This window comes from Mesoplodon mirus (assembly GCF_964341445.2).
Source record: "Mesoplodon mirus genome assembly, chromosome: 15".
NCBI lineage: Eukaryota > Metazoa > Chordata > Mammalia > Artiodactyla > Ziphiidae > Mesoplodon > Mesoplodon mirus.
The window spans coordinates 29,440,442-29,467,777 of record NC_138991.1 but is presented as its reverse complement, the minus strand read 5'-3'; the positions used below and the strand labels follow the sequence as shown (position 1 = coordinate 29,467,777).

The window sequence follows — 27,336 nt, the reverse complement described above, 5'->3', positions numbered from 1 at the left end:
GACTATGTAAGCCTCTTCATTTTCCTGTTTGGTCAAAGGCAATTATACAAAATTATTTTTTAAACTTAAAAAGATTTATTATATTAGTATGTCACAATTAGCAATAATCTAGATAATTAAGGTAATTTATTTCTTTTTAATCATAATACTGAAACTACTCACATCTATATTTAGTCAGCTAGGTAAAACAGGGATAATATCTGGGGCAAGAAAAAGGCTGAAGAGTATGAAAATACACACTAAGTAGAGGAAGGAATCAGAGATCTTATGTTTAATTTTGAAGCCTACCACTTTGACTTCTGATTTTATTATAAGACTGGTTAAAAGAGCTGTTTTAGGGAGCAAATATAAGTATCTATTGCAACATAAATCTATTAAGTTCTACATTTGATAGTGAGAATCTGGTAAGTGAAAGTGAATAGCAAGGGCACTACATTAATCAAATCTAGTTCCTGAGTTTAAGAAAGCGAGAGCTGGAAAATCAAGGGAAATCTGTACACAGTATGATAACACCTCACTGTTCCTCACCAAACATAGTGGCAGATGGGCAACACTTTGGGTTAGAGTATCTACTTTTCTTTCCTTTCTTAAATTATAGTTGCTGTACAGAGTATCTACTTTTCTGATTCAAATGCTCCCTACTTAATGGGACTTCATAAGCCTTCAAGTGTTCCATTACTTATGCAGGAAAAATTGTGCATGGTTAAATAATGGAATCAGAAAAAAACAAAACAAAACACAAGAAGCCTGATTTGATAAAATAGGAAATCAAGATGAGAAAAATTGCTTCACAGATTAGTATTTTCCAAATTCAAATGCAATGATCATTTCTTAGACCATTGGATAATCTATCTTACGCTCTTTGATGGTAGCCTTACTGTTGTCCTAAGAGAAATATGCCACTTCTACAAGAGTACCCATGTATTCTATTCTCTGGTGAACAGGGATTCTGCAGTCCTGCTTAGACCACTGACATAACATCTCCAGTCATAGGGACGTTACACCAGAGGGCTGAAAATCCATAAAATCCATATAAAGTGACAAGAGGTCAACATTTTATAGACTAGGGGAAAAAACAACATCTACATTTAAAAACGTAATGAATACTTATTTCTGTTAGTCTTCTCCATGAGGTTAATATGGAAACAACTTAAGGAAAAATAAACAAGTAACAGTCAGAGATGCACAAGGTTACCACAGACTGAGCAGAGGAAACGCAACAAATATTGTACACTGTAAAAAGGACAAGAAACATAAGGTGAATGGCTCACCTCTTCTGTCCTTGGAGTCAGAATTACCTGTGTAATAAGTAAAAAAAAATAGAAACATTCACTCAGATTAAAGACAAACATTATTATTCAATCTAATGTAAAACAAAATAAGCTCTAGGAATATGGATACTTTTCCCTTTGTATATGTTGGAGCTACAATGAGGCACCCTCCAACAACTGGGAAATAAGACTGCCCAGATTCACTAAACTTTTTATCGATGGTTTGTCCTTCTCCCTGAGTACAAAAACAATGCAGCATCAACATTCATAAAAAACACAAGAATGCCAAGAGAAATATAAACACAATAGTACTTGAGGTCTTTATGTCTTTTTAAGCCATTAAAATGCAACAGGGCAAAATTAAGTTAAAAATATAAAAGACCTAAATGATAATAGATAATAAACTCTAAATGGCATAGACCAAACTCTGTATACTAACAGAGAAAACCTTTTCAAAGGCTTATGAAATATCCAAGAGCCCTTATAAATTCCTCGTAGTAGAAATAGTACAGACAATATTCTTTTACCATGATGCAATAAAACTAGAAATTAACAAAGTAAGAAAACACTTGAAAATTAAAATCAAAACCGAACTGCAAAATGCCTAAACAAATAACAAATCACACTTGTGGCAGAATCTACTGACACTCCCCCAATATCAGTCTCTTCCTCTTCTTGCCTTTAGTACAGAACATCCCCCACTTTTAGCTGAGCACAAACCTGTCCATTTAGAGACTACATTTCTGAGACTCTAGGTGTAATCATATGAAGAATTCCAGTCAATGGGATGTGAACAAAAGCAATGAGAGTAACCTCTGGGTCACACCTTTTGGAAAAGAAATTGTTTGTAACTATTTCCTCTGTTGCTCCTTCCCAGGGGCTGGAATCAGAACCCAGTGATGAGAGCCATCTCTTGACCAAGCAGATGAGGGCAACTGTCAGGATGCCAGAGGCACAAGAAAAAAGGAATTTGGTCTCTGATGAGGTAAAGCCCCCCTGTCTACGTCTGGAATGTGAAAGGGGAGAGAAAGACACGTCTGTGTCTTAAGTGACTTAAGTGGTCAATGAATTTTGGTATGTCTTTGTAAGAGTCGCTTAGACCACTCCCTAACTAATGTAACTACCTACAGGAACACTTATAGGATATGCCTAAAGCTGTGCTTATAAAAAATTCATAGCATTAGATACATATTAATTAAGAATAAAAATAAACAAATGAAGCATTCAATCCAGGAAGTAGTCCCTGCTCTCCACAGCTAGAGGAAGCCCACGTGCAGCAACAAAGATCCAACGCAGCCAAAAATAAATAAAAAATTAAATCTTTAACAAAAAAAGAAATAACTTAGAAACATCAATGAAAAAATTCGAAATAAAATAATATCAAATAAATTGCAACAGTTCATTCAAGAAAAATACAAGACCAAGTGGAGCTATTTTTGCTGGAATGTAAATAGTTCAAAATTAGAAAATCAATTAATATGATTCACTGAAGCATATGACAAAAAAAAGAAAAAAACCCATACAGATCTTGCTCAATGATGCTGAGCTGTCAACCGGCAAAATTTAACACCACTTCTTGACATAAATACTCTTTAAAACAGGAATGAGTCAATAAATCCTGAACACGATAAATATGTTTATCTCAACACAAGAGTCAACACCATGTTTAATGAAAAACGACTGAGATCATCCTCCTTAGAGTCAAGTCCAAAACAAGGCTATCTACTTTTACTATTATTTCCTAACTTTGTTCTAGAGGTATTCACCAATTCATTTAAACAGAAGAAAAGAGATCTAAAAATTTGGAAATTTAAAGAGATATTTGCAGATGAGATGATTTGAAAACTTATGATAATTGAAGAAAATTATGTCAAACATAAAGGAAATTAAGATGATCAGCATAAAATATATTGTATGTACAAAAATCAATGGCCTTATGTTGTACAGCTAAAACTAAAGCAGTATTATATGTTCAATTGTATCCCAATTAAAAAAAATAGGTTTCATAGCCCCAACAGCAACCAGTTAGAGGCTACCATATTCCACCTATACTAACAAAAAACAAAAACAACAAAACAAAAAGAAAAACCTTTGAAATATGTAGAAATAAGCTGAACAAAACACGTGCAACACGAGTGGTGAAAATTTTAAAACACTTCCAAGAAATACAAAATAAAAGACTTCAGCAAATGGAATACGCAGCGTTCTTGGATAGGAAGAATTAAAAATATCAATTGTCCCTGTTAATCTATAAACTTAACATGATCTATAAAAACTTTATTCCAGCTATACAAGTTGATTATAACACTTATGAAGAAAAATAATCAAGAACTGCTAGCAAAATTCTGAAAAATAAGATTAACAAAGGATGACTCATCTTATCAGACATTAAGTATTTTATACAGTTACAGTCATTAAAACAGTGGGGGGACTTCCCTGGTGGCACAGTGGTTAAGAATCCACCTGCTAATGCAGGGGACATGGGTTCGATCCCTCGTCCGGGAAGATCCCCCCATGCTACGGAGCAACTAAGCCCGTGCGCCACAACTACTGAGCCTGCGCTCTAAAGCCCACGAGCCACAACTACTAAAGCCTGTGCACCTACAGCCCGTGCTCTGCAACAAGAGAAAGCACCACAATGAGAAGCCCATGCACCACAATGAAGAGTAGCCCCTGCTCACGGCAACTAGAGAAAGCCCGCATGCAGCAACAAAGACCCAACGCAGCCCAAGATAAATAGATTAATTAATTAAAAAAAAAACAAAAAACCAACCTTAACATTGGCTAATAGGGCAGACTGGATAAATACATCAAGGTAAAGCCATACAATGAGGTAGCCCCTTACTATAATATAGAAAAAGTATGATAGGCTAACTGAAAAAAGTAATGTGTAGAAATGTACACAGTACATTTATTATCTGTTATAAATGGAAGAAAAAATGTATATGAGTGTGTGTGTGTGTGTGTGTGTGTGTGTATATATATATATATACACACACACACACACTTGTTATTTTAGAAGAGTGAAAAACAAACTCAAAGCAAAGGTCAATAGAAAAGAAAAATTAAGATTAAAGAATTAATTCAGGATATGTCCAATATCCAAATAATAAGGATTTTAGATGAAAAGAACAGAGAAAATGGAAGAGGGAAGAACATTTTTGAACAAATACAAGAAAAATTTCCAGAACTGAAGGACGAAAGCTCCAAAGCTCCTATCCCAAAATAATTAATGAAAGAAAAAGACCCACATCAAGACCCATTTCTATGAAATTTCAGGGCACCAATGATGAAGAGAAGATCTTTAAAGACACACAAACAATTAGGAATCAGGATAGCAGTAGAATTCTCCAAGCCTGTGAATTAGAAGTCAGTTAGGACAATGCTTTAAAAATTCTAGGGAAAAAAAATATGTCCTCAAATTCTATACACACCCCTAAAGATATTTTTAGACATGTAATTCCTCATGCAATTTACCTCCCATGGACCCCTTTCTCAGGAAGCTACTGGAGGATACGTTCTACTAAGTGATGGGGTAATCCATGAAAGAAGACAATATGGAAGCCAGGAAGCAGCAAAGGAAATTCCCAGAACGATAGAGAAGGGAAATCCCAGGCTGACACTTGAGTAGCAGCCCTAGTGATCAGAAAAAACCTAGGCTTCAATAAGACAATGACAATGGAGGACTCAGGAGGACCATCTCTAGGTAAAAAAGAAATAAACAGATTATCTAATAGGTCTGACTTTGTGGAAAACTAACTGTATTACAAGCCTATGGAAAGTTTGGGAAGAAGCGGCTTCCAACAGCAAAAAATAAAAGGTAATTATTAAATCCAGAAAAAAGTTGTACAAGAAAGAAAAAATAATCACATCACAGCTCAGCATGGAATAGTATTATATAGTCACAGTAATATAAAACATTAAATACTGATTTTACCAAAAGTTATGATGTAACAATTATGGGAGGCTTGATAAAATGGTGGTGACACGGCAGATGTGGGGTTTCAGGCTGTAACACCTGATGTACCATAAAGTTTTCCTTCTACTGATCTTGAATAAGAGCCACCAGTGAAAGGCAGTCTCAGCCTCCTCTGAGACATAAAATGTGTTAACTGTATAGTAACTGGTTTCTCAGCTACGGCATAATTTGGACCTACAGCAGATTGTAGAAAACTCGGTTCCCTAACAGCAGTGTGGAGAGACCACAGAAGTGAGAAATAGGTCTTACTTGCTACTTGACAGCCTTCAGATCTAAGGCAAATTATTTAACCTCTAAGGTCTTACATCAAGCAACTACTAAAAAGAGATAATTACTCCTGGTCATCTCACAGAATTGTTAAATCAAAGACAGTACAGAATAGAAGAGCACAGGCCGTGAAGACAGTCAGTGACAGTCTCACCTTTTCCATTTACTACTTCAGCTTGTACAAGTTATTTTGCTTTTCCTCTCTAAGCAATGGCCATAATTTACAGAAAGAAATAAATTTTTACACCATTACTCAGTATGTGTTTGTGTATAACTGAAACAAAAGTTTTACAAAATAATATATGTAACATGAAAAGAATAAAAATGGAAGAGGACACACACACAAATTTGTGGTGGCTCACTAAACTGATTTCAAGAATCAGTCATGACCTGTGCTTTGAAAAACACTGTAAAACTCCTTCACCTATAAAACATAAAATAGAACCTACTTAATAGGATCCATAGGATACTTCACAGGAATTACTTCTATAAAACTCATAGTACGATGCCTAACACTTAAAATTAGTGCTTACCATATGTAGGCCCCATTATAAATGTTTTACCCATATTAACTTGTTTAATCCTAACAGCTCCTTTATGAAGTAAGTACTATCATCATCATTCATTCTTATATACTGATGAAGAAACTGAGGTAAAGAGGTTAAATAGACTTGCCTATTGTCACACAGCTAGTGTATGGCAGAGTCAGGATTCAAAATCAAGTAGTGTGGCTCAGCAGATTGTGCTCTTAACTGCAAATGCTGCATAACCTTTATAGTAGAAAATATGGGATTAAAGCTGGCAGGTGCAGGGCCTGAGTTGTAAGGTCTAGCTAAAAGATGTCATCAGCTGGCTTCCCTGGTGGCGCAGAGGTTGAGAGTCCGCCTGCTGATGCAGGGGACACGGGTTCGTGCCCCGGTCTGGGAGGATCCCATATGCCGCGGAGCGGCTGGGCCCGTGAGCCATGGCCGCAGAGCCTGCGCGTCCGGAGCCTGTGCTCCGCAATGGGAGAGACCACAACAGTGAGAGGCCCGCGTACCACAAGAAAAAAAAAAAAAAAAAAAAGAGATGTCATCAGCAAATGAGATTCAATTCAGTAAATATGCCCCCCAGGAGCCATATGTGATTCCATCTGGGGCACTCACCTTCTAACAAGGAAAAAATATGAGCCAAGGGGATAAGACCAAAGAAGAGTAACTGATTTTTGCTAGAAAAGGAATGACAATTATATAGCTGTCAGGGAACAATTATTTCCTTTACTACTCACAGAAGCCCTTTGAGGGACCCCCTCCAGTCCTCGGAAATTTGCTCTACCCAACCTGGTCTCAGATTTAGGTCTCTGATTCTATCTTCAAAGCCACTTCCACTTCAACCAGTGATTGATTCAAGAAGAGAAGTGGGCTGGGCTGAGGCCCTGAACAAACTGGCAGTGTAACTTAACTGTTTCCCTGAATTCCTCTTCCTAACTCTACTCCTGGCCACAGGCCTTCCCCTCTTATCTAATTGTTATAGACACCCAGACCCCTTCTCCTTCCCATGGTCTCCATGGATCCCTTCCTTTTCAAGGCTAATACTATTACTCAGTTTCACTATCCTTTCATCTTCAGTCTCTCACATCATCAATTAGCTCTCCTCTTTCTCTTATATTTTCAACCTTCTTCTCTACCATTAAACATGATTAAGTCTCCCCAGTCTAACCAGGATCCCATGCAAAGCAGGATAACCTCCAGAATCTATCTTCTTACCTCCTTTTTTTTTTTTGGCCACACGGCACGCAGGATTTCAGTTCCCTGACCAGGGATCGAACCTGGGCCCCCTGCATTGGAAGTGCAGAGTCTTAACCACTGGACCACAGGGGAAGTCCCCTATCTTCTTTCCTCTTAACTCTGTGTTAACCAGATATTCCTGAGAATCCCCTATATCTAGGTTTCATTACTTTGTGCTTGGGTGATTTTACTTATTTCAAGAAATTTTACGGCTAGAAAACACAAACAAAAATAATAAAAGGGTGAACAAACTCAAAGAGGTAATGAAAGAACAAATAGAAACCACCTCTAGTACCTGAAGGAGGAAAGGTTTCTGGAGTGGTTGCTGCAGTGCTGGCATTCCCCTCCCAAGGTTCTGTTCTGGTATCTGTGAACTGGTTATCTGGAAGCCATGTTCCATTTGGTGAAACTGCAGTGACTACAGAATTGGTGCTTACTGTTCTTGTGGTCCCATTGTCAGAGTCTGAAGAATTGACAGTGGTTACATAGGTGGGTTCCAGAGTTAGGCTTGGGCTGAATGTTGGTGCCAAGGAAGGAGAAGTTACTGAAGAAGTAGGATTTGAAGTTTGGGTCTCTTCTTTAAGTGGTTCTGCTGTAGATGCTTTAATAGATCTTGTAACGCCTACTGAAGGTGAAACTACAAACACAAAAAAACAAGAAAACATCACACAAAGAATTTGAGAGCTCAACAGGTATGAGGCACAAAGCAGCAAGCCCTTATTACACTCTCAAACACTTGGAGACCAATGAGCAGATACATACACATACACCTCACACTCTTTTATTTTATTATCTTTAAAAAAAATTGAAGTATAATTGATTTACAATGTTGTGTCAATCTCTGCTGTATAGCAAAGTGACTCAGTTATACATATATATACATTCTTTACCATTATCATTTGTCCTAGGAGATTAGATATAGTTCCCTGTGCTATATGGTAGGACCCTGTTCTTTATCCATTCTAAATGTAAGAGTTTGCACCTACCAACCCCAAACTCCCAGTCCATCCCTCTCCCTCCCCCTCTCCCCCTTGGAACCACAAGTCTGTTCTCTATGTCTGTGACTCTATTTTTGTTTCGTAGATAGGTTCATTTGCGCCATATTTTAGATTCTACATATAAGTGGTATCATATGGGATCTTTCTTACTTCACTTAGTATGATAATCTCTAGTTGTATCCAAGTAGCTACAAATGGCATTATTTTGTTCCTTTTTTTTTCGTTTTTTTTTATGGCTGAGTAGTATTCCATTGTATATATGTACCACATCTTTATCTGTTGATCGACATTTAGGTTGTTTCCATGTTTTGGCTATTGTGAACAGTGCAGCTATGAACATAGGGGTGCATGTATCTTTCTGAATTACAGTTTTCTCTGGGTATATGCCAAGTAGCACATACTCTTGTTTTAATGCTGAATCCTTCCCTCACTTCCAAAGGATTACTGTCTAATGGAGGGAGAAACTGGATTCTTTACTTAGTTCCTCAGAATCAATATATGAGTCTTAAATAGCAACCATTTTCTTTTCTTTTTTTTAACTTTTCAGGAATGAATACATAATCTCTTTATTTAAAGTAGTATATGGTATATAGAACAATGCTGAGCATAGCATACACTATAACCCAGAGATGTGCAAAGACATTTTACTATCACTTTTAAGTAAAACTTTAATATTTTTTCTTTCTTCAGTACCACCGAGGCCTTCAAATTTGGGTCATTAAACATAAAACCAAAATTCTATTCCAAATACCAGTCTTATCAAATGGCACTTTACCTATGGTAGTGTTGTTGGCACCAACGTGTATCAGACCACTGCCAAGCAGAACAAGAAGGAACCAGGAATCCATGTTGACCTGGAAAATAGAGAGCCATTTTAGATAAGGTCCCATTATACTGTAACTATGTCCAAACTACTCACCAAAGGAGTATTTTGGGCAAACTCTTCCTAGCTATTAAAGTGCACACACAGGACCAATGATCTTTTGGGAGTCTGGTAAGCACAATTCCCCAGGAATCCAGCTACTTAATTGAATCTTTACACAACTGTAAGTAAGAGCAGTGGTTCTGCACCTTGGCTGTACTTTAGAATCACTCAAAGAACTTAACAAAAATAAAATCCCTGTGCCAGACTACATCTCTGGGGGTGAGAGGCAGGTAGCAATCCATTTAAAAGTTTCCCAGCTTTAGTGTCTTCAGAATGAGAAGTATGGAGAAGGTAGGTTGACTGCATGAATGTACTACCCTCCAAAGCAGACATTATACAGCTGTTCTCAACCTCTTATTTCACTTCAAACCATATCAGAGGGCTATGGTACATTCCCATTGGTAGTAGTGGCTCATTCATACATTCAGATGTCTATGCCCTATACTAAGCTAGGTACTAGGGAAACAACTAGGGAGCAATACACTCCGAGGTCCCATTTTCATGAAACTCACAGCCTAGAGGTAATTTAATATGGTAGTGACTCTCCAAGGGAATCAGCACATGCCTCTCCACCAGGCACATGACAATCTCTGAGGGAGCGTGGAGAAATGCAGGTGGTTTATGCACATCCCAGGAGTTTGCCTCTGATACCAATAACCATGCCTAGCAGGGAATTGGGTTCAGCCAGTGGCCTTCCCAAGGTACAGCAATACAAGATTTGACCAGTTCCCTTCTTCCCCCCGACCATTATCCAAAATTGGGAAAGCATACAATTCCCTCCATAAGGGTTAGAAAACAGATTGGAAGGCTGATTATTATGTATGTATCCATGTCTATTCTTGATAAACCAATAGGACATGGTTTTAGGAAAAATAACAGTGTATTTGCGGGGAGGGGGTTAGACCATCACCTCATTCCATATATCAAAATAAGATCCAGATGGGCTGAAAAATTAAATGCTTACAAACACATTTTAAGAGGGAATAAATGAAAATGTGATTTCAGAGTGAGGAAGGATTTTCTAAACATAAATGCATTGTAAGAAATCACAAAAGAATAAATCACAAAGGTAAAAATGGAATATCTGACAATAGAAAAAAATAAAAGCTACAAAATATAAAAGAAATCAATCATAAACAATGTTCATGGATAGGAGGACTCAATATTGTCAAGACGTCAGTTCCTCCCAACTGGGTTTATAGATTCAGTGCAATCTCAATCAAAATCCTACCAAGCTATTTTGTGGATATCAACAACTGGTTAAGTTTATATAGAGATGCAAAAGACTGAGAATAGCTAGCTCAATACTGAAGCAAAGTTGGAGGATTACTGTAAAAGCAAATAGTAATATAAAAAAGCAAATAGTAATCAAGGCAGTGTGGTATTGGTGAAAGAACAGACAAATAGACCAATGGAACACGAGAGAGAACCCAGATATAGACCCACATAAACATAGTCAAGAGATCTTTTACAAAGGAGTAAAGGCAATACAATGGAGCAAAGATAGTCTTTTCAAAAAATGGTGCTGGAATAGCTTGGCATACATATACAAAAAAAAAAAATCTAGACACAGACCTTATACTCTTCACAAAAATTAACTCAAAATGAATCACAGACCTAGATGTAAATATAAAAGACTCCTGGAAGATAACATAGGAGAAAACCTACATGACCTTGGGTTTAGCAATGACTTTTAAGATACAACACCAAAGGCAGAGCCATAAAAAAATAATCAATAAGCTGCACTTCATCAAAATTTAAAACTTCTGCGCTGCAAAAGACAATGTCAAGAGAATGAGAAGACAAGCCACAGACTGCGAGAAAATATTTGCCAAACACACATCAGGTAAAGGACTGCTATCCAAAATAAAGAACTCTTAAAACTCAACAATAAAAAAACTATCAACCCAATTTAAAAAGTCAGACCTGAACAGACACCTCACCAAAGAAGATACAAAATAGCAAAAAAGCATATGAAAAGATGTTCAGCAACATATGTCATTAGGGAATTGCAAATTAAAACAATGAGACACCACTACACACCTATCAGAATGCCCAAAATCCAAAACACTGATAACATCAAATCCTGGTGCTTCTGCAGAGCAGCAACAACTCCCATTCACTGTGGGAATTCAAAATGGTGTAGCCACTTTGGAAGGCAGTTTGGTGGTTTCTTACAAAACTAAACATATTCTTACCATATGACTCAAGCAATTGTGCTCCTTGGTACTCAAAATAGAACTCAAACTACTGATGGGAATACCAATTAGCCTATAATAGCAAACTCCTTTCCAGAAAGATTATACAAGAACTTAAAGGTGCCCACATTGTTTTCTGACCCATTTCCAAGTATATGTACTTGGAAATGAGTATATGTAAATAATCTGAAACTCAGATTAAAATGATATGGAACTATTCATTAAGTGGAAAAATGCAAACAATCCAAATACCCAAAAATAGGGAAAATAGGGAAAAGTCAGTAGTATTATGCTGCTCTTCAAGACAATAATTGTTGCTATTCAATATGCTGTATTCGAAGAATTTAAGAAAATGGAACAAGTCCATCATTTTTAAGCTTAAAAAAACCCATCAGATCAAAACTGAATATAGGGACTTCCCTGGTGGTGCAGTGGTTAAGACTCCGTGCTCCAAATGCAGGAGGCCTAGCTTTGATCCCTGGTCAGGTAACTAGATCTCACATGCATGCTGCAACTGAGTTCACACACCACAATTAAGGAGCCCGAGAGCTGCAACTAAGGGGCCCTCGAGCAGCAACTAAGGAGCCCGAGAGCTGCAACTAAGACCTGGCACAAACAAATAAATAATAATAAAATAAGTAAATAAATACTAAAAAAACTCTGAATATACCATTTGATCTCAACTAAATTTATGTATGTATATGAATGTATATGCATGAAAGTAAGCCTGGAAGAAAAAATCTATAAACATTTTAGCATAGCATTTTTTGATTTTTATTTTCTTTATATTGTATTTTATTTCCAAGATTTTTCAAATAAGGAGCATGATATTTTTATAAATAAAAATAATAAAACTAAGTTAAAAAGAAAATAGATTTCACTACAAAGCATGAATATAAGAAGCAAAACTAAAGGAAGGAAACTGCAGAGGAAAGTGAAGTGAAAGAATTCAAGGAAAAGAACAAATGCATACTGGATGGCAAGTTGGAGAGGATTTGTATGCATAAACTAGGGAGTGAGAGGCATGTCAGAATTTACGAAGAGCCATGTCAGTAACAAGGTATATCCATGGACCACAACCAGGAAAACCATTGTAAAGGCCTCATTCTTCCCAGAGGATATAAAGACCCTCAAGTAAATTCCTGTGACTTCTGACACCCTGACTAAACTGCAACTACACCTATGCTTAACTTTCCCTCCTCCAGTCTCCAAGTCTTTCATTCCAAGTATTCCAAAGCTGCAAAGTCAGGAAGTAGAGTTGAGATTTCCTCAGTCCTCTAGGATGCCATATGCAAACCATTTTTCCTGGAGTCTGCTCTAATACGCCCTGTTCTTGAAGGCTTTTTTGCCTTATGATTTCCTGGCACTCACTTGTCACTGAAGACACTGCATTGTGGCTCACAGTTTTCTTCCCATTCCAAAGTCCTGATATTCTCCTGAAAGATTTTGTTTCAACATCTTTACAGATGACAGCCACAATTCACATCCAGACAAGTTTCTGAGTTCCCTGACTTCCTCAACTCCAATGACCTTATACCTCCACTCCACTGGGGCTGGTCATGACAATGGCTGCGCTCTAGATTTTGTCAGCACCAGGAAAAGCTCTCATACGGAATCTTACTTTCCCACTCTCCAACCCATACTCCCTTACCCTTGCAGTTCACACTCTATTATGTCTACTATACCTGCACTTTGACCTCACCCAGGCTTTCAGTCCCTTGAACCTCTAATTTTCTTTCCAATATCTCTGTTCTGTCTTTATTTCCTTCTCTACTCAACCAAGAAAACTTGGTGTTAGTTCAATCACTACCTTGCCAATATCCTAAATTCTTTTGCTACGTTGTTCTTCTATTACACCTATATGGGGGAAATATTCCCAACCCTGAACTAATCCAACTGTCAGCCTTACACCTGGACTGCCAAATGCTCCTTAAGAAAATCAAACAACCCATAAGGTTAAGATCACTGTTTCTGCCTCAATGGAACTCTGAACACTTTCTGCAATCTTTCTGTATTTCCCTACTCAGCTCTCTCTCTAATGCTCCAGTGATTTCAAAGAACCTCCTCTCCTCTCCAACCATCTCCTCTCACATCCTTGGCTGTTGGCCTTGCCTTCACTTCAGAGGTAAGAGAAACCACTAGACTGGGACACCCTTACCTACCAGTCACCTTATTTACAAATTTCTTCCTTCTCTGCAATTCCTCCCAAGAATCTCAGTCCCTTAGGAACCTTGTCCCGTAGATCCTCTAACACCATCTTCTAGGTTTAACGCCCTTTCATAACAGCATTTAAACACAATTAAGAATTTCTCAAAGAAAAGAACTCCTTTTCATCTATATCAATCCTCCAGCTAGCATTCTCTCTACTCCACTTCACAGCCAAATTTCTAGAAAGAGTTGTCTCCATGGCAATCTGGCTTCTTTTTCCACCATTCCACTAAAACAGCTACCTCCATATTTTTAAAGAATGAGCTCTTTAAAAATATTTCCAACTCATTCACAAAGGTCTATTTTCCTTGATATATAAAGGAGTCCTACAGATTAAGAGATGGCAAAAGAGTAAAAGAGATGAAACAGACAATTCACAGAAAACTAAATAGTTCTCTTAAATACTGATATAAGAAAAAATGCTTAAACTCACTCATGATCAAAGAAAGCCAAATTAAAGCCATACTGCACCTATCAGATAGGCAAATATAAAAAATATATTAAAAAACTTTAACAACACTGCGTTGGGGCAAGGGTTTGTGTAAACAAGTTTGTGTAAACAAATACTCTCATACGATCTGTAAATATTTATCAGAATTATGAAAGCACAAACACTTTGACACAATTCTACTTGAGAATTTTACAGATATACCCATACTTTAAAAGTGACCAATATACAGGTTATTTAATGAAACATAGTCTGCAACAGAAAGAGACTGAAAATAACCTAAATGTTTATCAACATTTAGAGTAAAGAGGAGAGGGAGACGTGTTTAAATAAATTATGGCATATTCATAAAATGGAATACTATGCAGCTGTTTAACAAAGTGAGGCTCTTTGGAGATCATTTTATTTCAGCACACAAACCTTTTATTTTGAACCATCTTAAAAATAACTTTTGCGGGACTTCCCTGGTGGCGTAGTGGTTAAGAATCCGCCTGCCAGTGCAGGGGACACGGGTTCCATCCCTGGTCCGGGAAGATCCCACATGCCTCAGAGCAACTAAGCCCATGCGTCACAACTACTGAGCCTGCACTCTAGAGCCTGCGAGCCACAACTACCGAGCCCACGTGCCGCAACTACTGAAGCCCGTGCGCCTAGAGCCCGTGCTCCGCAACAAGAGAAGCTACTGCAATGAGAAGCCCGCACACTGCAACAAAGAGTAGCCCCCGCTCTCCGCAACTAGAGAAAGCCTGCGTGCAGCAATGAAGACCCCACACAGCCAAAAAAACAATAATAACTTTTGCAAAAAAACTCAAAATTCATGAGAAGAGGGACTTCCCTGGTGGTCTGGTGGTTAAGAATCCGCCTTCCAATGCAGGGGACGTGGGTTCGATCCCTGGTTGGGGAACTAAGATCCCACATGCTGCGGGGCAACTAAGCCCATGCACTCCAACTACTAAGCCCATGCACCACGACTAGATAGCCCACGTGCCACAACTACAGAGCCCACGTGCTCTGTATCCTGCATGCCACAACTAGAGAGCCTGCGCACCTCAACTAGAGAGAAGCCTGTGCACCGCAACAAAGAGCCTGCACGACTCAACAAAAGATCCTGCATGCTGCAACTAAGACCCAATGCAGCCATAAATAAATAAATAAATATTTAAAAAAAATTCACAAGAGGAAAAGCCCACTAGTATTTCTTTCTCCTTCGCCCATTCCCCTTTCTCTTCCTCTCTTCCCCACCCTTCTCTGAGTGTGTGTGTGTCTGTCTGTCTGTCTGTCTCTCTCTCTCTCACACACACACACACACACACATTCTTTGTTGTTAAATCCCTCAACCTCTCTGTCACATCTGATTTATTGACATCCCATACTCTCCCAAATTTATCTCTTCCCCATACCTCTCTCTGAATTGAGGATTTTGAAAGCTGGTTCTATGACGAAGGCCTAGTCTTGACACAGATGAACAGTTAAATAGTTTGAATCTGAGGGAAATATGCACTATCAAACGTCAGAAGGAGACCAGCCCTCCCTTTCAACTATAGTCTGCACGATGCCAGGAAGCCTGTGCACAAATTCTAATAGCAGGAATGGTTCTGCCTTGTCACAGGATGATTTTTAGATGAGCTATTTGTGATACTTTTATTTTATTTTAAAAATTAGTTTGTCTGACAACTTCTTTTAAAACTAAATATACACCTAGCTTTATGACCCAATAATTCCATTTCTATATATTTACACAAGAGAAATAAGAACATATATCCAAAAAAAGACTAGTACAAGAATGTTCATAACAAAAAGCTGAAAATAACCCAAGTAACTATCACTAACAGAATATATAAACGGAAAGTGGTTTTTTCTTACAATGGAATACTACTCAGTAATAAAAAGGAAAGAACTACTGATACACACAAAAACATGGATGAATCTAAAAAACATCATGCTGAGTGAAAAAAGCCTTACACAAAAGAGTACATAACATATGACTCCATACAGATGAAGTTCTAGAAAAAGCAAAACTAATCTGTGGTGGAAAAATCAGAACAATGGTTGCCTGGGAAAGAGATGGAGGATTTACTGAAAAGGAACATGAGGGTACTTCCTGGACAACAGTAATATTCTATATGTTGACAGGGAAATGGGTTGTGTGGGTATATGAATTTTTCAGAACTCACTGAATGATAACTTAAGATTTGTGCATTTCACTGTACATAAATTTTATCTCTAAAAAGATTCCACCCATAAGCACATGTTGTAAATGATATGTATGCTTAAATAACTGGGAAGAAGTACACTGATATACACAACTTACTTTGAAATACATTAAAAACAATATGAATTGATGAATACAGGGGATGGATAGACAGATACAGTAGAGTAAAATGTTAATTGTAGAATTTAGCTGGGTGGATATAAAATCCTCTCAACTCTTCTCTACATTTGAAATGTTTAGAATAAAAGGCTGATTACAAAAATCAGTTCTGAGAGAACTGGTATTTATATGGTATTGCATTGCATAGTCTTGGGACATAGTATTTTGCCCATTTAATCAAGTTTTTAGTATTTTGTCCATTTATTCAAGTTTTTATGTTAAAAGTGTTACTGTATTTTTTGTCCTATTTCTTCCTGTTTTTTTTTTTTATATTATGTTACCATTATGAATGGAATCTTTTTTTTTAAATTTCAGCTTCACTAAGGTAAAACTCACATATAAAATTATAAGATATTTAAAGTGTACATTGGGGCTTCCCTGGTGGCGCAGTGGTTCAGAGTCCGCCTGCCGATGCAGGGGACATGGGCTCGTGCCCCGGTCCGGGAAGATCCCACATGCCGCGGAGCGGCCGGGCCCGTGAGCCATGGCCGCTGAGCCTGCGCGTCCGGAGCCTGTGCTCCGCAACGGGAGAGGCCACAACAGTGAGAGGCCCGCGTACCGCAAAAAAAAATAAAAATAAAAAAATAAAGTGTACATTGTGGTGATTCTATATACATATACATTGTGAAAGAATTTCCCCCATCTAGTTAATTAATACATTCATCACCTCACCTGTTTATCTTTTTTGGGGGGAGAGAAAATTTAAGTTCTAATCTCTTAGCAAATTTCAATTACACAATAGAGTGTTGTCAAATATAGTTACCATCTTTTATGTTAGATCCTTAGACCTTATTCATCTTCTAGCTGAAATGAGTGGAATCTTTTAATGTTATTTATTAAAAGATTACTTTTCTTATATAGGAAAGACATTGGTCCTCCTCCCCTTCACTGAAATTATAAGCTATTAAAATAAATAAATAAAGCATGCTCATTACAAGACATACAAACAGGGAATTCCCTGGTGGTCTAGTGGTTAGGACTCAGTGCTTTCACTGCCATGGCCTGGGTTCAATCCCTGGTCAGGGAACTAAGATCCTGCAAGCTGGGCATGGCACAGCCAAACAGCAACAACAACAACAAAAGACATACAAACAGAACAGATGGATATAAAGAAAAATCTAAGTCTCATTCACCTCCTGTCTGTCCCATTTCCCCAAAGTGATCACTAAATACTTTCTTTCATATCCTTTAGAGATTTCCTATACTATAAAATTATATACCTACACATAAAAAATAAATAAATAAACAGGATAGTAGATCTGCTTCTACAGCTTGCATTTTTACTTAAATAATAAATCCTGGACATCTTCCACATCAATACTTTCCAGCTACTTTTCTTTTCAGTAGCCGCATAGTGCTTTATCATATGGATATACCACAATCATTTTAACCAGTCTTTCTGTTTGCTTTTGTTAGGTAGGAGTTAACTGTATATGATTTCCTCCTCTATCTTACACATTTTTAATATTAATTAATTAATTAATTTTTCGCTGCATTGGGTCTTCATCGCTGCACGCAGGCTTCCTCTAGTTGCAGTGAGTGGGGGCTACTCTTTGTTGCGGTGCGTGGGCTTCTCATTGCGGTGGTTTCTCTTTGTTGTGGAGCACGGGCTCTAGGCACATGGACTTTAGTAGTTCTGGCTCACGGGCTCTAGAGCGCAGGCTTGGAAGTTGTGGTGCACGGGCTTAGTTGCTCCGCAACATGTGGGATCTTCCCAGACCAGGGCTTGAACCTGTGTCCCCTGCACTGGCAGGCGGATTATTAACTACTGTGCCACCAGGAAGTCCTTACACGTTATTTTTTTTTTTTTTTTGCTGTATGCGGGCCTCTCACTGTTGTGGCCTCTCCCGTTGCGGAGCACAGGCTCCGGACGCACAGGCTCAGCGGCCATGGCTCACGGGCCCAGCCGCTCCGCGGCATATGGGATCCTCCCAGACCGGGGCACGAACCCGTATCCCCTGCATCGGCAGGCGGACTCTCAACCACTGCGCCACCAGGGAGGCCCTTTACACGTTATTTTTGATTGGGCAACAGTGGTCTGAGTAAAGACAGAATTATATACTCCAGGAAAGCCAAATAATGGAAGAAACTCAAGCTTATATATTTTTCATTTTTTTCAAACACCCTTGTGAATAATAAGCCTTTGGTTTATGAGTATAGAATAAATGAGCAGGGAGGCTTTGGGAGATGAGTCATGAAGGTCTGGGCAGTTCCCTAATTTATTGGACACAATGGCATACACACTGTATCCTTTCTCCTATCCCACCACACCCAGACGAAAGGCTAATATACAGTTCTTTTTTCATTACAAAAACATTTCTTACTTAAAAAAAAAAATTTGTTTCCACTGCACATACATTAGGGAGATAAACCAGGAAAGTTTAACATTCAAATAACAAAGGAAAACCAAGATGCCATTAGCGATACTTAAAAGCCTTAGGACAGGGCTTCCCTGGTGGCGCAGTGGTTGAGAGTCCGCCTGCCGATGCAGGGGACACGGGTTCGTGCCCCGGTCTGGGAAGATCCCACATGCTGCGGAGCTGCTGGGCCCGTGAGCCATGGCCGCTGAGCCTGCGCGTCCGGAGCCCGTGCTCCGCAAGGGGAGAGGCCACAGCAGTGAGAGGCCCGCGTACCACAAAAAAAAAAAAAAAAAAAAGCCTTAGGACAAACAACAAAGGAAGTTCTGAAAAGTTATAGCTATTGTTTTCCTAATATTTTAGTGTCTAAGAACATTTCCTAAATGTTCTTAAAATTCAAATTCAGCATAGCAGATCTGAGACATGCCCCAGGAAATCATGTGGAGGCTGAATTCTGCAGTGGGAACATGGATGGTGGGCAGTGTTCACTGGCTGTTAAATCACTCACACTTGCCCTCCCATCTCAAATCCCAGTTTGCACTGAGCACTTGGTATGCTTCCTCTCACTTAATCCTTCCCAATCCTATGATGCTGATATTGGTGTTATTACAACTTACCATGCTGTGTACCTTGTGTGGGAGGGAGTCTCTCTTGAATTGCAATCAATTATACATGTTTACACACATTCCAGGGGTAAATTATTTGAAATATATATACTGCACCCAAGATGAAGGAACCATCCCAGGCATATTGAGTATCTAGTAAAGAAAGAATTTTTGAGCTTCTGGCCAAAGAGAAACACTCCTTGCCCAGATGTACACTCCCTGTCAATGGACCCTGAGGTCCGGAGAGACATGCCACCCTCACCTAAGAACAAGGAGAGGAAGAAAGAAAGAAAACTGGATGCTAGTACTAAGGAGAACACGCCCATTCCTCAGTTAGGTGTAGACAAGTGACTAAATTCTGGTCAAGGAGATATAAGCTAAAGTATATTATGAGATCTCTAGGAAGGTGGTTTAACAGGGAGGGAGGTAGGGAGTCTTTTTTCCCTGTCCTCTCTCTTCTGTAATCTAGAATTCAGATGTGATGATTAGAGCCCCAGCAGCCATTATGGGCCCTGAAGTGACTTTCAAGATAATAGAATAGGGCTTCCCTGGTGGCGCAGTGGTTGAGAGCCCGCCTGCCGATGCAGGGGACACGGGTTCGTGCCCCGGTCCGGGAAGATCCCACATGCCGCGGAGCGGCTGGGCCCGTGAGCCATGGCTGTTGAGCCTGCGTGTCCAGAGCCTGTGCTCCGCAACGGGAGAGGCCACAACAGCGCGAGGCCCACATACCGCAAAAAAAAAAAAAAAAGATAATAGAATAGAGAGCTAGAAAGAGACCAAGTTTTCTGATGACACTGTTGAACTGCCATACCAACCCTGCTTACTTTCAGATTTCATATATACAAGAAAGAAATAAACCTATTTTCTGATATATGCAACCAATCCCAATCCTGATACAGATAGTTATAAAGAATAAGACCAACTCCTAACATTATGACTTGCTATGGATAAGGAATGGAAATGATGAGGGTGCTCTGAAATGCATTTTCCTTGGTGCTCTTGCTAGGAAGCACAATGTTGCATACATTTGCTAAAGAAAAAATGTTACAAGCAATTAATATTATGAAGTTCCCACTAGCAAAGGAGAGCTCAGCCAATCTGCACATTCTCTAGAGTAGAGACTCTGGCTGTGACAGCTTCCAGCAAGAGTCCATCTACACAAAGCTAAGCATTCAATATTCAATACATTGATAAAATATGATCAAGTATCAGGTACAATTTATCTCAATATTTGGCCTTTTATCTCAGTTAAAGCTCAGAGCAACTCTACATGAGAGATATTCTTCATATTCCCATTTTGAAGATAAAGAAATTGAGAGATGGTCACATAGCTGGTAGTTGTAGAAGTAGAATTCAAATCCAGGTCTACTGGACTTTTCTTCACATATCACTGTTTGACCCTTCCAAGCTTAAAGACTGTTGAAAAATGTCTCCCATGTGTGGAAGAAACAAAGTGGCAGCTAGGAATGTTATGCTCTGCCTGAGCCTTCTTCTAGAGCTTTTCAGGTTCTCTGATTTGAGAAAAAGGCACCTAGATGGAGAGTTCAGTTCCTTCAGCTAACTGTTTACTCATTCACATTATGTTATTTATTATTAAGATCAAAAACTATTTTTACAACTATAATCCTTGGTTGCCTGCTATGTGCTAGGCATTTGTATGAGGCATTCTACATACTTTAACCTAATTAATCCCCACAACCACCTTTTGAGTTAGGTACTGTTTTTCCATTCTACAAATGAATAAAGATCACAGAGGTTAAGGAATTTGTCCAAGGCCACATACCTATTAAGTGCCTACTAGGATTCAAACTCAGGGCTTTTAAAACTCCAAAGTTCCCGCCTGCCAATGCAGGGGACACGGGTTCGAGTCCTGGCCCAGGAAGATCCCACATGCTGTGGAGCAACTAAGCTCGTGTGCCACAACTACTGAGCCTGCGCTCTAGAGCCTGCAAGCCACAATTACTGAAGCCCGCATGCTTAGAGCCCGTGCTCCACAACAAGAGAAGCCACCGCAATGAGAATCCTCCACACCACAACGAAGAGTGGCCTCCGCTCGCCGCAACTAGAGAAAGCCCGCGCGCAGCAACGAAGACCCAAGGAGCCAAAATAGCAAATAAATAAAATAAATAAATAAATATTAAAAAACCTCAAAAACAAAAAACCTCCAACCAGATAATGGGAATACACAGACAGATTAGATATGGACTAGGTATAGACTGCCATCAAGTAGTTCACTAACCAGCAGTGAGGCACAAATAAGCTATTTATTTCAAACCCTGAATTATCACCTGGCGTAATGTTAGTCAATTAACACTAAGGCGAGGTAGTAAAACTGCACACCACAGAAGGAGTTTTCAAGGGAGGTAATGCTTGAGATGAACTTGGAAGGATAAAGAGCAGTTAGCCAGGAGAAGGGTCAGAAACAAGAAAAAGTCTTTAAAACCAAGAGGACTTTGAAGCTTGGAAAGATCTATCTGGTTCCAGGAATGGCAAAGAGCTAGGTAAGGGCATCAAGCAGGACCTCGATAAACATTTGCTAAATGAATGTGAAAATGGCACACATGAAAGACTGGGGTCTGTGAGGGTATGTGGAGGAAATGCAGGAGATGAGGTTAGAAGAAGCAGCGAACAGATCACAAAGGGGCCTGTTAGGCCACAATAAAAAGTTTTGACTTTCCACTGACCACACTGAGGAACCACCAAAGGCTTTAACACAGGGAGGTTGACCATAACAATTTGGATTTTAAAACAATGACTGACAGTAGGGTAGAGGATCAACTGGTGTGCTTTGAGGTTAGAAGGGCTGCTACCTGAAGCTTTCTGAAATAATCTAGCCAATAAACCAGGAGGACTTCAGAGCAGGGCTGATAAGTGTATAGGGACAGAACTGAAAACTTAACAATGAGATGCCAGAGGTAAGGAAGGCCCAGGTCCCTGACTCAGACGAATCTCAATGCTATATGCAGGAGAATGATTGCTTTGAGACACACCACAGGGAAGGTGATGAGCTTATTTCTGAACATTGAGAACAGTGCCGTACTACAGTACATGTTGTACCTACAGGGGAAGGAATGGGGGTGAAGGGTTGGAGAAGGGGCAGAACGGCAGACAGGCAATGACAGAGCAGCTGCCACGGAAGTCAGGCAGTAAGCCAAAGAAAAGAAGACAGCTGTAGAGATTGACAAAAGCGGCAATGAGCAAGCCAGGCAGGAGACATCTGACAAGCACAGGAGGCAGGAGTAGGTGGGTGCTGATGAGTGAAAAACTGACACGTGCCTGGGACTTCCCTGATGGTCCAGTAGCTAAGACTCCACGTTCCCAATGCAGGGGCCTGGGTTTGATCCCTGGTCAGGGAATTAGATCTCACATGCCGCAACTAAGAGTTCGCATGCCGCAACTCAAAAGATCCCACATACCACAACTAAGACCTGGCGCAGCCAAACAAACAAACAAATAATCAAACAAACAAACAACAAAATATAATTCTCAACTTAAAAAAAAAATTTGACACATGCCACTAAGGGAGGGTGGAGTAGGAATGGCTAGTGAGAAAAAAGAACCTGAAAAACTGCTGAAGGGCTCCTGAAGAAGTCCTGGAACACCAGAAATCAACTTTCATTACAGGTCTTCAATGCAGAAAGACAACGTGATACAGGTCCAAAATAAAGGGGAGAGGAACTCCTAAAATTAATAGGAGTCTGAAGCTCTCAAGAGCAGCTCATTTCCAAAGATGAGCTTATGTAGAGAATGAAAAAGGACCACTAAGGCTGAGAAATAGATTGTTAAATTCTACTGTCTTTGAGTTACACCTAAGGCAAGATTCAATTTGGGGCCTGGAGAGAGATGAGCCTGGAGACAATGAAATCAGATTACTTCAATAAACAAAATAGTTTAGTATAAACTTATACTGCAGATTAATTAAGACAAAGAGCAATATGGAAAAGTATTTGTTCTGCTTAAAGCACATACTGGAATAACTACTGGAGATATAAAACCAAAATATAGTACAGGTTATGTGCATAAAATAAAATTTAAAAACAAACCAGAGACGGAGCCTGGCCAAGGAGTAGGATGACCCTGAGCTCACCTCCTCTCACAGGCGCACCAAAATCAGAATTATCTGCAGAGCAACTATTGATGAGAAAGACTGGAATCTAGCAGAAAAGATCTACAAAGATATAAAGAAGGAAACCACAACCAGATGGGCAGGAGGGATGGAGTCTCGATATAGTCAAGACCCATAGCCCCAGTAGGGCAAAACGCAACAGGAGGATAATTTTTATTGCAGAGGTTCTCCCCAAGCAGCAACGGGTTTGAGCTCCACATTGGGGTCCTGCACCAGGAAGACAAGCCCCCAGAATACTTGGCTTTGAAGGCCAAGGGGGCTTACTTGTGGGAGTCCCAGAGAGCTGTGGGAAATAGTCTCTTAAAGGGCACATACAAAATCTCACATGCTTCGGGATCCAGAGCAGAAGCAGTAATTTGAAAGGAGGCTGGGTCAGACCCACCTGCTAATCTTGGAGAGTCACCCAGAGAGGCAGGAGGCAACTGGAGCTCACTCTGGGGACATAGACACTGGTGGCAGCCATTTTGGGGAGCTTGTTCTACCACGTGCACATTGGTGCTAGCAAGCACCATTTTGGAATCCTCCCTCTAGCTTATTAGCACTGGGACATTGCTCCGACAACCAGCCTGTCAGCAACAGTACTGGGTCGCCTCAGGCCAAGCAACTAGCCAGGCAGGGACACAGCCCCACTCAGCAGCAGGTAGGCTACCTTAATACCTCCTGAGCCCACAGCCAACTTGGGACATGGCCCTGTCCACCAGAGGGCCTAGGACCTGGCCCTATACAACAGTGGACAGGCACTAGCCCTGGAACCTCTGGGGACCTGCAGCCAGAGACCTTAGGACCCAGCTCCGCCCACCAGTGGGCAGGCACACCAGTAAGCCAACACACCAACTCCAGGACCCCCAGGGCCCTGCAGCCAGAGACCCTGGGCCCTGGTTCTGCCCACCTGTGAGTTGGCACTAGCCCAGGGACCAGACTCAGACAACAGTGGGCAGGCACCAGCCACAGGACCCCCTGGGCCCCAGCTCCACCCACCAGCAAGCCAATGCCAACTCCAAGACACCTTGGGCCCCTCAGCAAGTCAGCCTGGTATCTGGTCCCATGCACTAGTGGGCGGGTACAAGCTTTGCGACACCCTAGAGAGAACAGCCAGCTGTGTTGGGAACTTGCCCTGCTCACCAGAGGGCCAACACCAGCTCCAGGACTCCCAGGGCTCTACAGCAGAAATCACAGGACCCAGCTATACCCATCAGTGAGCCAGCACTAGCCCCAGAACCTCTAAAACCTTGACTCCATTCACCAGAGGTTCAATACCAGCTCTGGGACCACTTGGCCCTGCAGCCAGAGACCTGGGGACCCGGCTTCACTCACTGATGGGCAGGCACCAGTCCTGGGATCCCTTGTACCCAATCCTACCCACCAGCTGGTGGATACCAACCCCAGGGCCACCGCAGCCCTGCAGTCTGCCCTGTCAGGACCCAGATAACAAGCCAGCAGGCTGGCACCAGTCCTGGGACCCCCTCACCCAGGACCCAGTTCTGCCCACTAGCAGGTCAACACCAGCTCTGGGACACCTTGGGCCCCTCAGCCAGCAGCCCCACGCAACAGCAGGCTGAACCAGCTTTGGGACCTTGGGGCCCTGCACCCTGAGACCCCAGGACCCAGCTCCTCCTAGCAGCAAGCTGGCACTAGCCCCAGGACCCCCTGGGTCCTGGCCCCACCCACTAGCTGGTCAACACCAGCCATGGCCCCACATACCAACAGGCCAACACCATCTCTGACTCCTCAGCCAGGTGCCCCAGGGTCCAGCCCCACTCGCCAGTGGAGCAGCACCAGCTTTGTGATATCCTGGAATCTGCAGCCAGCCATGTCAGGAATTGGGCCCACTCACCAGCAGGCTACACTACATCCAGGAACCCTGGCCCTGCAACCTGCCTCCCCCAAATCCGGCTCTGCCCACCAGTGACCCAGCACTAGCCCTGGGACCCCCTCGGTGTTCCACAGCCAGCTGCCTCATGACCTGGCCCAGCCAACCAGTGGCCAGCAGCCTCCACACAAGGTAGGGCCTGGCAACCAAATGGACCAGGGGACAGCCACACCTACCAGACCACCACAACAGAAGGACCCATGCAATTCATATAGTGGGCACCCCTAGAGCATATAGGTCTGGTGACTAGAGGGGAGTGCACTGCTGGGATGCACAGAACATGTCCTACAAAAGGCCATTTCTCCAAGGTCAGGAAATGTAACCTACCAGTAACCTACCAGATACACAGAAATAAAAACAGCAAATTAGGTATAATGAGGTGACAAAGGAACATGTTCCAAATGAATGAACAAGATAAAACCCGAGAAGAAGAACTAAGTAAAGTGGAGACAGGCAGTCTACCCAATAAAGAGTTCAAGGTAATGACTGTAAAAATGACCAAAGAACTTGAGAGAAGAATGGATGAACAGAGTGAGAATTTAGCAGTTTTAAACAAAGAGTTGGTAAATATAAAGAAGAACCAGAGATGAAGAATACAATAAATGAAATGAAAAATACACTAGAAGGAATCATCAGTATATTAAATGATAAAGAAGAACAGATCAGCAAGCTGGAAGATAAAGTAGTGGAAATCATTGAAGCTGAACAACAACAACAAAAAGAAATGAGGACAGTTTAAGAGACTGCGAGAAAAACATCAAGAGTACTAACATTCGGGACTTTCCTGGTGGTCCAGTGGCTAAAACTCCACCCTCCCAATGCAGGGCGCCTGGGTTCGATCCCTGGTCAGGGAACTAGATCCCACATGCTGCAACTAAAAAGATCCTGCACGCTGCAACAAAGATCCTGTATGCTGCAACGAAGAGCCAGTGTGCTGCAACTAAGACCCAGCGCAGCCAAAAAAAAGAGTACTAACATTAGCATTACAGGGGTCCCAGAAGAAGAGAGAAAGGGGCAGAGAACATATATGGAGATGTAACAGCTGAAAACTTCCCTAACCTGGGAGAGGAAACAGACATCCAGGTCTAGGAAGCACAGAGAATTCCAAACAGGATCAATCCAAAGAGGACCATAACAAGATACACTGTAATTAAAATGGCAAAAAAAAAAAAAAAAAAAAAGAGAGAGAGGAAGAGACAATATTAAAAGCAGCAAGGCAAAAGCAACAAGCTATGTACTAGGGAACTTCCATAAGGCTATCAGCTGACTTTTCAGAAGAAACGCTGCAGGCCAGAAGGGAGTAGCATGATATATTTAAAGTGATGAAAGGGGAAAACCTACAATCAAGAATACTCTACCTGGCAAGGCTTTCATTCAGATTTGATGGAGAGATCAAAAGTTTTACAGACAAGCAAAAGCTAAGAATTCAGCACCATCAAACTGCTTTACAAGAAATGTTAAAGGGGGGATTCCCTGGTGGTCCAGTGGTTAAGACTCGGCCTTCCAATGCAGGGGACACAGGTTCGATCCCTGGTCGGGGAACTAGGATCCCACATGCATGCCGCTTGGGGCAACTAAGCCCGTGTATCACAACTAGAGAGCCCGCATGCTGCAACTACTGAGACCATGCACTCTAGAACCCGTGTGCCACAACAAAGAGCCTGCGTACTACAACGAAAGATCCCGCATACCACAACCAACACCCGACGCAGCCAATCAATCAATCAATCAATAAAAAAGAAATATTAACGTTAAATGTTTTTTTAGACTTCTCTTAAAAAAAAGGCTACAACTAGAAACATAAAAATGACAAAAGGAAAAAGCTCATCAATAAAGGCAAATAAACAGTAAAGTATTAAATAAACCACATACAAAAGCTAGTAGGAAAGTTAAAAGACAAAAGTAATAAAATCATCTATATCTACAGTAAGTAGGTAAAGGATACCC

The 27,336-nt window shown here is 40.8% G+C and overlaps 1 protein-coding gene across 3 annotated transcripts in view; it reads right to left on the bottom strand.

The window, feature by feature from the left end:
- Positions 1 to 27,336, bottom strand: part of PTPRA (protein tyrosine phosphatase receptor type A) — a 188,100-nt gene that overhangs the window by 61,068 nt on the left and 99,696 nt on the right. The window contains exons 2-4 of one of the 3 annotated variants that reach the window (XM_082644656.1): positions 9,057 to 9,135; positions 7,579 to 7,920; positions 1,272 to 1,298 (exon numbers count right to left, since the gene is read on the bottom strand). In XM_082644656.1, coding sequence (XP_082500782.1) covers positions 1,272 to 1,298; positions 7,579 to 7,920; positions 9,057 to 9,129 — 442 coding nt within the window. In that variant the 5' untranslated portion in view covers positions 9,130 to 9,135. Of the gene's footprint in view, positions 1 to 1,271; positions 1,299 to 7,578; positions 7,921 to 9,056; positions 9,136 to 27,336 lie in introns of those variants that run through there. The other 2 variants (XM_082644657.1, XM_082644658.1) reach the window with 2 other exon arrangements.